Source organism: Trachypithecus francoisi, unplaced genomic scaffold, assembly GCF_009764315.1.
Source record: "Trachypithecus francoisi isolate TF-2019V2 unplaced genomic scaffold, Tfra_2.0 Lachesis_group4, whole genome shotgun sequence".
Taxonomy (NCBI): Eukaryota; Metazoa; Chordata; class Mammalia; order Primates; family Cercopithecidae; genus Trachypithecus; species Trachypithecus francoisi.
This window is the reverse complement of record NW_022681469.1, coordinates 64,023,529-64,038,402: the sequence shown is the minus strand read 5'-3', so window position 1 is coordinate 64,038,402 and position 14,874 is coordinate 64,023,529. Positions and strand designations below refer to the sequence as shown.

General features: G+C 34.1%; 1 protein-coding gene across 1 annotated transcript in view; it reads left to right on the top strand.

Moving 5' to 3' along the window:
- The window catches only part of SEMA3A (semaphorin 3A), a 220,546-nt gene that overhangs the window by 161,412 nt on the left and 44,260 nt on the right, over positions 1–14,874 (top strand). The window contains exons 7-9 of the mRNA XM_033193060.1: positions 9,391–9,533; positions 12,470–12,584; positions 12,676–12,745. Coding sequence (XP_033048951.1) covers positions 9,391–9,533; positions 12,470–12,584; positions 12,676–12,745 — 328 coding nt within the window. The remainder of the gene's footprint in view (positions 1–9,390; positions 9,534–12,469; positions 12,585–12,675; positions 12,746–14,874) is intronic.

The window sequence follows — 14,874 nt, the reverse complement described above, 5'->3', positions numbered from 1 at the left end:
CCAAATGAATCATAAGTGCAGCGCGTGTCCTGTGCCAAGGTGTCATTTTCATTAAGTGTAAGATTGCACCTGAAGGACAGTTTAATTTGCAGCTGCTAAAAATATTTCAACAGAGTGGTACTGTTACAAGTGGCAGGTGGTGCCCAAACGTGAATTTTGCAAGAAATGCCATCTGTGGGATGAAGTATGGAAGAATGTCAAGGGGGTGGTAAAGGAGATAAAGGGGAAAGAGAAAAAAGTGGTGTATTTACTCAGCGTTTATTGCCGTTATCATGACTAAAGATTCCATGCTTCACATGATAGCATTGGCCCAAGATTAGTAAATGTGATTGTTTGTTCAGCTTCCACTATGTGCTGAGGACATTGCAAAATTGCCGTAGTATCTGTAAATACAAAGTTTATTCCCCAAAGGCATACCATTTAAGCTATGCAAATGCAAGAATCCTTTCCAATTCTATTTACCTTTCATAGTGTTTACATTGCAGTTTTTATGGCAGTGAGATTAATGCACTTTGATCTTGCTAAAATGGATATTGCCCCTTGCTTTTGATGTTCAGCTTTTAATATACATTCACAATGACTTTCTCCTTCACAAAGCAATAAATCTTTTCAAATTAATTTCAAAACGATTTTGTTACACTACTGTTAGATGGCATTTTGTGGACAGAGTAGATGGCGTTTTCATGTGGAAAGACATCCAGGGTCCCTGTATACATTATTAAAGTTCTGTATTTGTGTCAATTAGTTTCAGCGGCCACATTGAAATAAACAATTTGTAACTGCAGGCTGAAAATAGGTATTCTTTATTTTAATGGGCTACAGAACACAGGTTTTAAAAGAAAGCTTAATTATTAGATTTGAGTTTTTCATTTCTGCTTGCCATTTAATGGGAGTGACTGGACGTAGAATAGCTTCCTTTGTGAATATCATGAACTTTCTTAGGTTACCAAGGGGAATTAATAAAGTAGGTCAATCTGAATAGATATTGGTAAACCTTTTCCGTAGGGAGTTTTTGATGACAAGGCAAGTTATTGAATTTCTTGTAGTTTCACAGGACAATGGGAATCTCTGATCTCCAACATATGCATTGTTCTTAGCTACATAAAACGGAGAGACATGTTTTCTATTATTTTAATCCTATTGACAAAATCTAATTCTGAAGAATTGCAAATAGAAAATTTTAATGCATTAATTATCTATTGCAAAGAAAAGAACAGCTTCTAGGTTAAAAGAACATTCATAAAATTTCAAAAAAGCATTTTGAAAACCTGCCATTGTATAATATCTTGCAGAAATAGTAGCAAATTTAAAGAAGCTTGTGTAAGCATTTCTTTAACTGACATCCTAAACATTTTCGAGTCTATGGTAAGCTCAACTCATCCAAAAAACTTGTAAACCTTGCCAAAAAACAAGAAAATGTAATTCCTTCTTTCAAAGGAACCTACCATTTTAGTTTAGGAGATTCATTTATGTATTAATTCATTCATTGAGTCATTTGGGAACTATGCACTGTTTCAGGATTTATGCTTAGCAAGAAAGAAAAATTAAAAAATAGGGATATTAGTTTACAAGAAGATGGATGGAGGGAAACAAGTGATTAAGATAGAGTTTTATAGATTCTAATTGTGGAATATGCACCAGATGCCGGGAAAGGTTTGTGTGTTAAAAGGTAATAGACCATACAACATGGTTTGGAGATGGTAAGGCTGGAGGCAGGGAAAACAGAGTGAATGTGACTGCCAGGAGAGAAAAGATAAGGGCCTACATGTGGATAGTTGCAATGGGAAAGATTAAAAATAAGCTTACTGGAAAACATTGTTATATATAGAAGCTGAAGGCGAGAGAGGAAGAAATATAGGACAAATGCCTGTCATAAGACAAGTATGAAAATGCAGATATTATAAAAAGAATTAAATGTCATAAAATAAGTAGAAGCAAAGATTCTTTCCATGTCATATGAACCACAAGTTTATTAAGATAGTAGATAAGGTGTTGTAGAATGATAAACAGTTAATTAAAGGATTCATAAAAAGAGTCTGTGGTCAGTTCTGGTGGAAAGATACATCAAGGTTAGTTAATGCCTATTAGGAACACTATGAAAATGTAACTGACAAGGTTTCCCATTTCCCTATCATGCTAAAAGACTTGGGAGCCAAAATCGTGACCCACCTCAAGTATATATATTGATCCATGTGGTAGATACTTTAAGCCTTTGTCCTGACAGAATAACGTCAGTACATCAGTTATGTCTTTTTTGTTTGTATGTTTTAAGTTATGTGAATTTCTGAAATCTATGAAACCTGAAATCTGTTCTGGAAAACATACTGTATAAATGCATTCATATTTGTTTCTATATACTGTATGGGGGGCTTAGAGGAAATAGATACTGCAGGCAGAAGACCAGTTATCCAGTTATATTATTCCAAAATATTACTGTAAAATAATAAGGACACGAATTATACTGGCAATGTTAAGATTATAAAACAATAAAAGGAAATGAAAACCATAGGAATACTTTTTGTATTATATTTAGAGCACTGAAAAGAAGTCCTGCAAGAGATGGAAATTTTTAAGGTAAAATAACATTTTATTTATATGCCTTATGATGAGATTAACCAAAATGGAAAAGAGAGGAACAGAAGCAGTTTCAAGAGGAAAGTTTATAAGTAAGAAACTTATAAACTTCAGAAATTACTTAAGACATTTCTCATAAAATTAAAAAATAAGTATGGTAAATTAAAGTTGCAGTGAGGTATCTAGATAGAAATTTTTATCCAGAATTTTGAAATGCAGCATTGGGTCTAAAAAAAAATAGGAAAGTTGACATAGCTTAATGAACTTGAAGCTACAGAAGTATGTAAGTTCTCAAAGAAAAATAAGCAAATATAAGATCATTAACAGCTGGGCACAGTGGCTCACGCCTGTAATCCAGCACTTTGGGAAGCCGAGGTGGGTGGATCACCTGAGGTCAGGAGTTCAAGACCAGCCTGGTCAACATGGTGAAATCCTATCTCTACTAAAAATACAGAAATCAACTGGGTGTGGTGGCGTCGCCTGTAATCTCAGCTACTTGGGAGGCTGAGGCAGGAGGATAACTTGAACCCGGGTGGTAGAGGTTGCAGTGTACTGAGATCATGCCAATGCACTCCAGCCTGAGCAACAGAGTGAGACTCCATCTAAAAAAAGAAAAAAAAGAAAAAAAGAAAGAGAGAGTGAGAGAAAGAAAGAAAGAAGAAAGAAAGATCATTAACAATATTGAAATAGCGAAAGAAACACTAGGTGATGATTTCATTTATAGAAGTAAAAGAAAATAAAGGGCACTTAAGGAAAAATTTAAGAAGTATATATAGAAATTTAGAAAAAGGGAAAGAGGCCGGGTGTGGTGGCTCACGCCTGTAATCCCAGCACTTTGGGAGGCCGAGGCGGGTGGATCACGAGGTCAGGAGATCAAGACCATCCTGGCTAACACGGTGAAACCCCGTCTCCACTAAAAATACAAAAAATTAGCCGGGCATGGTGGCGGGCGCCTGTAGTCCCAGCTACTTGGGAGGCTGAGGCAGGAGAATGGCGTGAACCCGGGAGGTGGAGCTTGCAGTGAGCTGAGATCGTGCCACTGCACTCCAGTCTGGGAGACACAGCGAGACTCCATCTCAAAAAAAAAAAAAAAAAAAAAAAAGAAAAAGGGAAAGAGAAGTCATGAATGAAATAGTGAAGTTTAGATAGCTTACAATTCAGGTCCTGGGTCAGAAAAGCCACAAGAAGCCAGAAAAAGCAATGGACATATTAGAAACTCGTGAAATTTTATTGTGCCAATGTCTGAAGACAACTAAAACAGGATAAGTATACAAATCTATTTTTTTGATAGTTCCTGTTGATTATCAATACAATAGCAGTGAAAGATGCAAAATGGCAGGAGATATATATATATATATATGTATATATATATATATATATGTATATATATATATGTGTGTGTATATATATATGTGTGTGTGTGTGTGGTGTGTGTGTGTGTGTATATATATATATATATATATACTCACTGAAGAAATCCTCTGGTTTAAAGAATGAATGCAAGGAATCATGAGACTCTACAGCATACAGTGACTGTGGGAGCTTATTTTCAGGATAAAGAAATTTCTTTTTTTTTTTTTTTGAGACGGAGTCTCGCTCTGTCGCCCGGACTGGAGTGCAGTGGCCAGATCTCAGCTCACTGCAAGCTCCGCCTCCCGGGTTTACGCCATTCTCCTGCCTCAGCCTCCCGAGTAGCTGGGACTACAGGCGCCCGCCACCTCGCCTGGCTAGTTTTTTTTTTTTTTTTTTTTTTTTTGTATTTTTTAGTAGAGACGGGGTTTCACAGTGTTAGCCAGGATGGTCTCGATCTCCTGACCTCGTGATCCGCCCGTCTCGGCCTCCCAAAGTGCTAGGATTACAGGCTTGAGCCACCGCGCCCGGCCAGGATAAAGAAATTTTTAAATGTATATTTGTATTTAAGAAGTGTCATTAAAAAGGGAAAGAATAAAAAATCTAAGGAAGAAATATGTCTCCTTCCTTCCTTTCTGCAATTCCCCACTTGTGAGAATCCTTTCTACTTTTCCTCACCTTTCTCAAGGTCTTAGGTTGTCTTGCTTTGTTTTTTTTTTTTTTCTTTTTACTCTGTACACTTAATCACTCCATTGGCTCACTTTCAAATAACTTCAGCTCTAGTCCACATTTCCTTCCTAAGCTTTTTTATTCATGACCTCTGTGTCTTCACAAGGCTCTCACTCTAAAGACACACTAAACAGAATTCATCTTCCTTCCATCTCTGAAATCTTCCCTTGCTCACATGCTCTCTATCTTAGTAACTCCTCTACAAGCAGTTATTCAAATCAGAAGTTTCTTTTTTTATGATTGCTCTCACTATTTCTTACATTTTACACATTATCAATGAGCATAATTCATCAATTATATTTTCAATTGATCCCTGCATGTCTCCTTTCTCTATCCTCACTATCCCATCCATATCCAGGTCACTGTCCTTTCTCATTTGTGTTTCTATGACAGCCACCAAACTGGTCTTCCTCCCTTCATTTTGGCCTCACTGCAATTGTTTTGTTTTTGTTGTTTTTTTGTTTTTTTGTTTGTTTGTTTAGTTTTTCTCTGCAGCAGCCAGAGTGATCCTCTGAAAATATACTCCTGACAATGTCATTACTAGGTCTAGAACACTTCAGTGGCTTTGTCCAGAGCCAGTAGGACAGATATATTCCTGAACATGACTTCCTGCATATTCTAGTCTCTGCTTAACTTTCTATCATCATTTCTGACCACCTCCCATTTTCTTGACTACTCTCTGTGTGTACAACTTTCTCCATTGTTTCTGTGATTTTGCAAATGCATTCCTTCACCTAAGATGTTTCTGGTTATTCTTCAGATCTTGAAGTATATGTCATATCTTCTGACTAAGACTTATGCAAATTATTTCTGGTATATTCCTTCAATGCCCTATCTCCCACGGCATTTTTTTTCTAAGCTCTTATTTTTGTTCTTTCTGTGCAGGTTAAACAATTGTTCAGTTTAATTATCAGAATTCCCCTGAAGATAATAACTACAATGTAGACAAAAAACATTTTACCTTAATATGCCCTAATCTTCCACAATCCAGAGTATAGAGTAGGTGCTTAACACTTATTTTATAAATGAAAATATAAATGGTAAGTGATTGCATGAAGAATAAAGTTATTCATGCAAAAGTTTGTAGAATATTGCATTGACAGCACATAGTGAGAGACCTTAGACTTAAAAATAAGAAAAGATCATTCTTCCCTGAAAGAAGAGAAATTAGGAGGTGAAGAAAGGAAAAGGAGAGAGTTATTACTAAATGGCTTTGGTCCTATCAGTACAGCAGGTAACAACAACACCACCTTTAGAGAGCAAATTAAAGATGTATGTTTGTCAATTTGAGGAAGAGCAGGGTGCTTTAAAATAGTTGTTGATAATAAATCTATAGTGATCTTAGAAGAAAATGAAATAATTTCTTAGCAACACTAGGGTTCTTGTTTAGGAAAATAGCTTCAATTTATAGCAGATACATTTACTATGAGTACATGGGTTTTTAAACCCTTGCTTAAGTGTAAGGACAAAGGGAAAAAATCTGGGGATTTATAAAGCTGCTACAGTGGAGATTCCAGCAGCCAAGAAATCCTAGATAATAGGATAGTTGGAATGACTGATTTTAAGGTTTGGATTGAATAAAGAGGTGATTCATCAGTGAGGGGATGAATACACTTCGAGAATAAAAGAGAGGGCTAAGACGACAAAACATAACAAGAAAGAGGAAGGCAATGTTTGTGGGACTGAAGAAGTAGAAAATGTGTGGTGAGCAGAGGTTTTGACCAAAAAGCAGATTTTCTAAATGTGAAACATTAGAAGAATGGCTCCTTTTAAATTGTTGGAAGAGATCAGCTAAAATCAAGGCCTATTATATTTGGAAACGGGAGTGATTGTTTTTCAAGTCTGAGATATAACCTAAATTTCTTGAACACAAGTTATGTTAAATTGACAGTGTTTTTCTTGGATAGTCTCATTTTCTGTGTTAATGAATTTGGTTTTCATTTTCTGTGTGTACTTCTATTTTTTGGCTGTACCTGAAACTGGATGAGATTGTTAATTCACCTGCAAAACTCCCCACATCTGTAGTTATCATACGTTAAAGAAGAGACTAAGGTTGAAGGTCCTTTCAGCAATGAATATTCTTGATAATTTGCTTGCGTTATTTCCCACTAGAGTCCAGATTTGTAAGATGATAATTATCCTCACATATTTTAGAGAGGTCAGTGCAGTGCTCAATAACACCTTCACTCATGCCCAAACACCAAGAGAACATAAGAATATGCACATGTAAAATATTGTTTTCTTTGTTGTCATTTTTGTGCTTTTAACATTGCTTTTGTTAGACTGTGGCGTTCTGAAAACAAGGATTATATATTATGGATTCTCTTTTCTACATGGCGTCTTACACATATTTGTGATCTAACAAAAAGCAACTGGATTTAGTTACTCAGAGTTCTTTAAGTTATTCAAGTGTTTGTATGAACAACTACACTAATTTTGGAGGTAATAGTAGACCAACTTCTCCCTCCATTGTTACAGTGTTAAAGCAGAAGAATGTACGATTGTTTTCATTTTTATTCTGCAGTTGGATTATAATATCCTCAAACTTACCATGTGATGGAGGCTTCCTTTCAGTATCATCATAATAATGTTAATATAGTGTATTTGTTAACATTTTACAAATTTGTTTCACATGTCTTAGGCTTAAAATATTTGTCTTAATATTAACTATTTATGACAGACAAGGTGAATAGATCCCAGTTTGAAGTAACTTGATTTGAAATAAACGTAATATGAAAATTATGCATCTGAGCTCAGAGAGGGAAGAGTCTTGTTAAAGGACACAGAAGCTGCAAGTGACTAAATTAAATCACTGCACAAACAGGTTTGTGTTACATATGTGCTCACATACAAACACACACATACATTTCTGGAGCCTAACTTTACCAATGTGATTGTAATTCTTTAGTTTGTGACAGTAATTCCTAACATGTCACATTAATTATTCTGTTCACCATCCATTATGAGAATATATACTCCTCATTATACATGCATATTTACATATATAATATATGTATGCATATGAACAAGTAGAAATTTTTGAACAAAAGAAAGCTTTGAACAGTTATCCAGGTTAAAGTAATATATTATTGTATGGATCTTTAAAAAAATCTTGTGCTAAGCAATTCTACTTTAAAATTATTATTCTCCTACTCTTGTTCACTGGCACACTGAACTTTAAATATGAACAGGTAATATTTCATATGTTTCACATTATTTCCAGAATCTGTACAATTTGCCTGAAAAGGATAGTAAAGTTTGGCCTTGTGAAATATACTTGAATGCATGATCCCAGAGCAAAAGTTAAAAGGTTACAAGCACAGGGCACATGATAATGATGATTATTCACAGGTGTAAAGATCAGGACTAAATAACTTGGATTATATGTGGATAAAGCTAGTTTCAAGTTCTGATCTCTTCCTGGTCTCTTAAGAATGGTGCTGACCTGTACGTGTATATTTCATTGTTACCTGGATAAAATAATACACTAAGGGATAAATGTAGATTATTGTAAGAATATAAATGTCTGCAGTATCCTAAGTGCCTTCAGTGAGGTACCCTTAGCTTCATAGCACATAGCTTCTTAAGGCTATGAGACTATTGCATATTTTATATAGTTTATGAGGCACAGACATATCAACCGAAGAACATTCAAAAGTGCTTTTTGAAGTGGAGCTCTAAATATCCCTGATACACATTCTGCATAACCTAGGCAGTCCCCTCCCCTCACCATTTTTCTTTTATTTTCTTGTTGCACAGATACTCATGACTGCCTATCATGTTTTAAGCTTTAGGTTCACCGCATCAAAAAAAAATACAACAAATCCTTATTTTCATGGAACGTGTATTTCATTGGGGTGGCGGGGGAGACAGACAATAAGCAAAGGAAGATTAGATAGACAAATGGATAGATTAATCAATAAATACTTTTGGAGATGTATCATATCAGACAATAAATCCAGTTAAGATATTGGAAAGTTTGGAGAAGGAGTGATAGAGCAGAGGTTCATTCTGGCTGTTGTGTGGAGACAAGGGTTGGTAAGGTAGAAATTGAGAAACTAGTTAGGAATCTACTTTAGTAATTCATATTGGCAGTAGTTTCCTGAGGCAAAGTGGTATTGAAAAATGTGGTAAGAAATTGAGATAAATAGGGATATGCTGATAGATAGAATGTTGGGTATGAGAGAAAGGGAGAACTCAAGGGTGACCGGAGTTTTTCCTGTGTATCTAGTGGAATGACACTGCCATTTACAGGAAAGGGGAACGACAGGAGAGGATTTACTTTGTTTCATATAGATTTCACTTTTCCCTTCCCATTCAGTCTTTGCTGAAAACTGAAATAGACCAATTAGTATTTTGATTTAAATTCTTATGCTTAAAAGAAGGAATAACAATGGTGACAGCAATAAGTAACATTTGATAGTACCTATAGTTTGCAAAATATTTTAATATCCAGTCATGGATCTGCAATGTATGATCACCCTAAAGATTTCTTTCTGCACCTACTCCTAACCTTCAGAACAAAATACATAAATTTTTCTAGAGATATAAGGTATTTTATAAGATACTTTATAATGCATAAAAAAGAGTTGATATATACCTACGAAATGGAAAAAGGAAAGATACGTTTCTTGAAATATATCAATTAAGAGTTAAGAAAAAGTAAAAATGGACCATAAAGAATGGTATTATTTATTAAGCTGTGAATTAATATATATGCTATAATTTGTCTCTCAGATCCAAGGTTCATTAGTGCCCACCTCATCCCAGAGAGTGACAATCCTGAAGATGACAAAGTATACTTTTTCTTCCGTGAAAATGCAATAGATGGAGAACACTCTGGAAAAGCTACTCACGCTAGAATAGGTCAGATATGCAAGGTGAGGTAAAGAAAAAAAAAAATGAGAAGGATGTCATTTTCCCATAACGACTTTGCTTTTTAAAATTTTCTACCTGTGTGCACATACAATAAAAATTTTGGCTACAGTTTGACTGATATAACAAATAAATGGTAAATAATGATTGAATATTATAGTTGGTTATGAGTAACTCTACACAGTCAAATATGCAGGTAGAGGTTGTGAAGTAACTGGCATTGTTTCATAATTACATTACATAATAGCTGTTTGAAATTTTAGAGTAATAAAATGATTTTATTTTACCTGGGAGAAGATAATTTATGTTTTTTCAGTCCTAGCACAGTTTTCGATACCTTGTAAGTTTGTTAGTTTTTGTTTTGTTTTGAGACAGAGTCTTGCTCTGTCCCCTAGGCTGGAGTGCAGTGGTACAATCTCAGCTCACTGCAAAATCTGCCTCCCTGGTTCAAGTGATTCTCCCACCTCAGCCTCCCAAGTAGCTGGGATTATAGGCACCTGCTATCACGCCTAGCTAAGTTTTGTATTTTTAGTAGAGGCGGGGTTTCACCATGTTGACCAGGCTGGTCTTGAACTCCTGATCTCAGATGATCCGCCCCCTTCGACCTCCCAAAGCGTTGGGATTACAGGCGTGAGCCATCGCGCTCGGCCTACCTTGTAAGTTTTGAATAAATATTTGTTGTTGGAAGATGTGAAGTATTCATTTAAGAGAGAAAAATATGAAAGCTCGTTTGTACAAACTGATTGTAGCATCCTATGTACACATATACACACAGCACACACACAAACACCCATACAAAAACAATTTTGAAGCTGTGAGCTTTACCTGTCTGAGGTATTTCACTCATTGTATGGCTTAATGTCAAATGTAATATTGCATTATACTGTTAGATAAATGGAATAAAAATTGCTCAACAACCACTTATAGATTAATTAGTATCATCAGTGTGAAAATACAATAGTGCCATTTGTTTCCCTCTATGGTGCATAGTGCAGTATTTATGCAATATGAAAAAGTTAACTGTTAGTATATATTAAAGCACCCTTCAAATAAAGAAAATCATAAGCCACATTCCATGATCATCTTAAAATTGAATTCTGTCTTTTGAAGAAAGCATCCTGAAATTTTAAAAATCTTTCTTTCTATGTGTGACCTGTTACCCCAATATGATCTATTATCTCTAGTGTATTCAATTACTGAAAAATTAAAAGTTTTCAATACTTGAAAACATACAAATAACATCTGAAGTAGGTGAGACTTTTTTCTCTACAAAAATCATGTCATATTTAAAAGCACTACTTTCAAGGCTTAAAAAAACTTTAAGGTGTATAAAAATATATAAACAAAATATAAATCAGTTTTACTCTAAAGGAGCATGTTCTCTCAATATATGTACATAAATATCGTCTTTGAAAACTATAGTTTCTAGTAAACACCTACCACAATAATAGAATTTATTACTATGCTTAGGTTAAATCAGTTTTCTTCAAGGTGAGAAGCCTTTCAAAATGTTTTCTCTGGAATGAGTTTCCTTTATTAAGGGTTATTCAAATATTTTCTCAATGTGTTGTTTGTAAAACATAAATTGCTTCAACTCCTTCAGCTTATGAAATATTTGATGCTAGCATGCTTTTGTCTGAGATCTATTTTTTGTATGGGTATTTAAGGCATATGTTTATCATCCATTCTTTAAATACTCACTGAATGCCTACTGTGTACAAGCACTGGCTGTGAAGCCGCCTATGTAGGTAAGATCTCAATGCACAGTAGGTAGGAGAGAGAGCATTATACCAAAACAAAACGAATTCATTCATTGCAGAGTGGAAAGGAAAGTTAAGTGATTTTTAAGATTCTATTATTTATTTGAATAGACAATAAAAATTGTATATATTTACTGTGTGCAATATGATGTTTTAAAATGTGCAGGCATTGTGAAATGGCTAGATCATGCTAATTAATATGCATTATCTCACATACTTATAATTCTTCATGGTGAGGACACTTAAAATCTACTCTTTTCACAAATTTCAGTAATATAATTCATTGTTATCAATTAAAGTCATGATGTTGTCCAATAGATCTCTTAAACTCATTTCTTCTATCTAAGTGAAATTTTATATCTTGGACCAAATCTCTTCATCCCTTCCGCAAAGCACCTGGTAACCACTGCTCTACTCTCTGCATCTTTGAGTTCAGCTTCTTATATTCTACATATAAGTGAGGTCACGTGGTATTTGTCTTTCCGTGCTTATCTCATTTCTCTTAACATAATGTCCCCCGGTTTATTCATGTTGACTCAAATGACAAGATTTCCTTCTTCTTGATTTTTATTTTTAAACTGTAAATTGATAATTATGACTACATAAATTTGTGATTACAAAGCAATGTTATGATTTATGAATATAATGTGGAATAATTAAATCAACTAGTTAACACACCCATCACCTCAAATACTTATTTTTTGTGGTGAGAACATTTGAAATTTACTCTCTTACTATGATTTTAAATGTATAATACATTATTATTTATGATACCACATTGTGCAACATATCTCAAAGAAAAAACTGTTTCTTCCGCTAATCTAATTGATTTTCTTTGTTTTAAGGCTGAATTGTAGACCATTGTGTAAATGGACTACAATTTCTTTATCCATTGATCTGTAGATGAACATGAATTGATTTTATAAGTAATCTCTTGAATAAATAAAGGGACTACTCACAATAAATATCCCTTAAAAAGTCAAAAAAACTTGAGGGAATGATTTGACCACAAATGTAACAATAAGTGATAGCTACCTATAGCTGGTCATTTAAAATGATTAGGAACTTTTAAAACATGAGGAACTATATTTTATGTTTGTCTGAAGATATGAAGAAAACAGAAATATTTGAAATTATCATTTGCATTCACAGTGCCTAATACTGGTGTTCCCTTCTTTCAGAATGACTTTGGAGGGCACAGAAGTCTGGTGAATAAATGGACAACATTCCTCAAAGCTCGTTTGATTTGCTCAGTGCCAGGTCCAAATGGCATTGACACTCATTTTGATGAACTGCGTAAGAAGCTAGTGTTTATGTATAGAGAATATTTGTTCAGACTTTGCCATTCCATAAAAAAGCAACTTTCTCCAATTTTGTTTTTAAACAGAGGATGTATTCCTAATGAACTTTAAAGATCCTAAAAACCCAATTGTATATGGAGTGTTTACGACTTCCAGGTAAACAACTTTTTAACTACCTTATAGAAACTTCATGTTATTTAGGTGGTATCCAAGTACCCATAATTTGTGAAAGTATATTTTTGAAAGACAAGTATTGCTTTAACCTTTGAGCTGTTGTGTATTCTTGGGTGACTGAAAGAAGTTATGATTTATGTAGATGTTTGTTTTTTAAATGAATTTTAGACAAAAAATCATCATTGTAACGATGTTAATGTGTTATGGTGAAACAGTTTGAAATGTTTATGTCATCTTATGCATATCTTTGATTTTAAACCTTTAAATAAAATGTAAAATATTATAGAGATGGAAGTCTGAGTTTTGGGAAGAGTTTGTAGGGATATAAATTAAAGATGGAAAAATTAATTTAAATTTGTTGAAAATATAACAGAAACAATTCTCTGTCTCTTGATCTCTCTGTCACTTTAGTCAATTGCTAATGAATGAGATAAGAGAAAAGCCCATCAGCAATTCCACTGAAAGTCCTATCTTTTGCCAGATGATTAGTATGGGAATCTGGGGACAAAATACATCTACAGATGTCAAAACAGTTCATGGCTCTTCCCAGTATGTCTGTTCCACAGATGGGATATTTGCTACACTTTTCTTTGGTCTTTAAACCTTTAACCCTAGAACTAAACTAGAAATGTGTATTTTTGGAGAAAACTGATTGTTTACAAAACAAATTTTTAAATTGCCTTTAGGTAATTTAAAAAATTATTAATACAATCATCACTTCTCAACCTTTAAGATTGTGTGAAAAGTTATTAATACAGCAATTGAAGACCCGTTAGGTCGTAATAAATAGTTTTAAAACTTTTTAAGTGAGTAAATAGATTCTCTTTGTAAAAAAATCTACTTTTTTTTCTGAGACTCCATTTGGTTTTTTATTATCTACCTTATAACCCAGATTTTAAAATAATCATGTAAAAAGACATAAAACAAACAAACAAAAACCTTCAGCATTACAGCACTAGGGTTACATTATAACCACATAAAAAGACGATAAAAACAAACAAGAATCTTCAGCATTACAGCACATAATAAAAACAAACAAAAATCTTCAGTGTTACAGCATTATTATTATTTTATTTTTTATTTTTTATTTTTTGGAACCAGTGTCAAACTCAAACTTAATTTCTTTGTCCTTTTATCTCCTTTTTTCCCTGCCCTGCTTTTCCTGCTCTTTCTCTACTGGCTCCTTCCCTTCTTCCTTCCCCTTCTGCTTCCTCTTTTTCTCTCTCTTCCTCTTGCCTCCTTCCCTCTTTCCTCACACTTCTCCTTTTCCTATTTTTCATGCTCCCTAAGTCTTGCTGTCAATTAAGCAGAGATTATATCCCTCCAGGCTATTACATTCAGTATAAAGTTCATGTTACCTGGGGTTGTTGAAAGAAACACATATACATTTAGATGCATATAAAGAAGGATATGCACTGGGATGTGAATGAAATGTTAAAAGAAAAATAATTTAAAATCAAAAGTCAGGAAAAGTAGTGCAAGTAACTTTGATAGTAAAGAAAATGATTAACTGCAATGTCCAACACTGTTTTATTCTGTGACTATTAAAGCCACTACAAATTGCTTGGATGTTTTTACTCAATAATTTAAAAAATCACATAAAAATTAAGAAATCTGTATTTCTAAAACTATTTGAAGTTCTTCATACCTAAATAATATTTCTTCCCTTTGGAAAAAAAAAAAAAACAGAATGACTAAGCTATATAACTTAAGAGACTCAAACAAATATTAATCCATTTTTTCTGGTTCCTCATTGCTTAGTGCAGTGGCTCAAATTTGAGTCTGCATCAGAATCTCCTAGAGAGCATGGTAACATTCAGATTCCTAGGCCTTGCCTCCAGAGTTTCTGACTCAATAGAAATTAAATGCGACCTAAGAATATGCACTTCACACAAGTACCCAGGTGATGCCCATGCCGTTTGCCACCTTTTGAGAGCTAGAGATAAAATAATTTCACCTATTTATTTCAATAGAATGGATATTTGTATGTGAGTTTTAATAGCTACATATCATACTCCTTAAGTATTTCGATGACAGCTGATTTAATCAAAGATAAGCAACGTAAAGAACAATGGAAAGGGGATATATAACCCAAACATTACAAGGTGTGA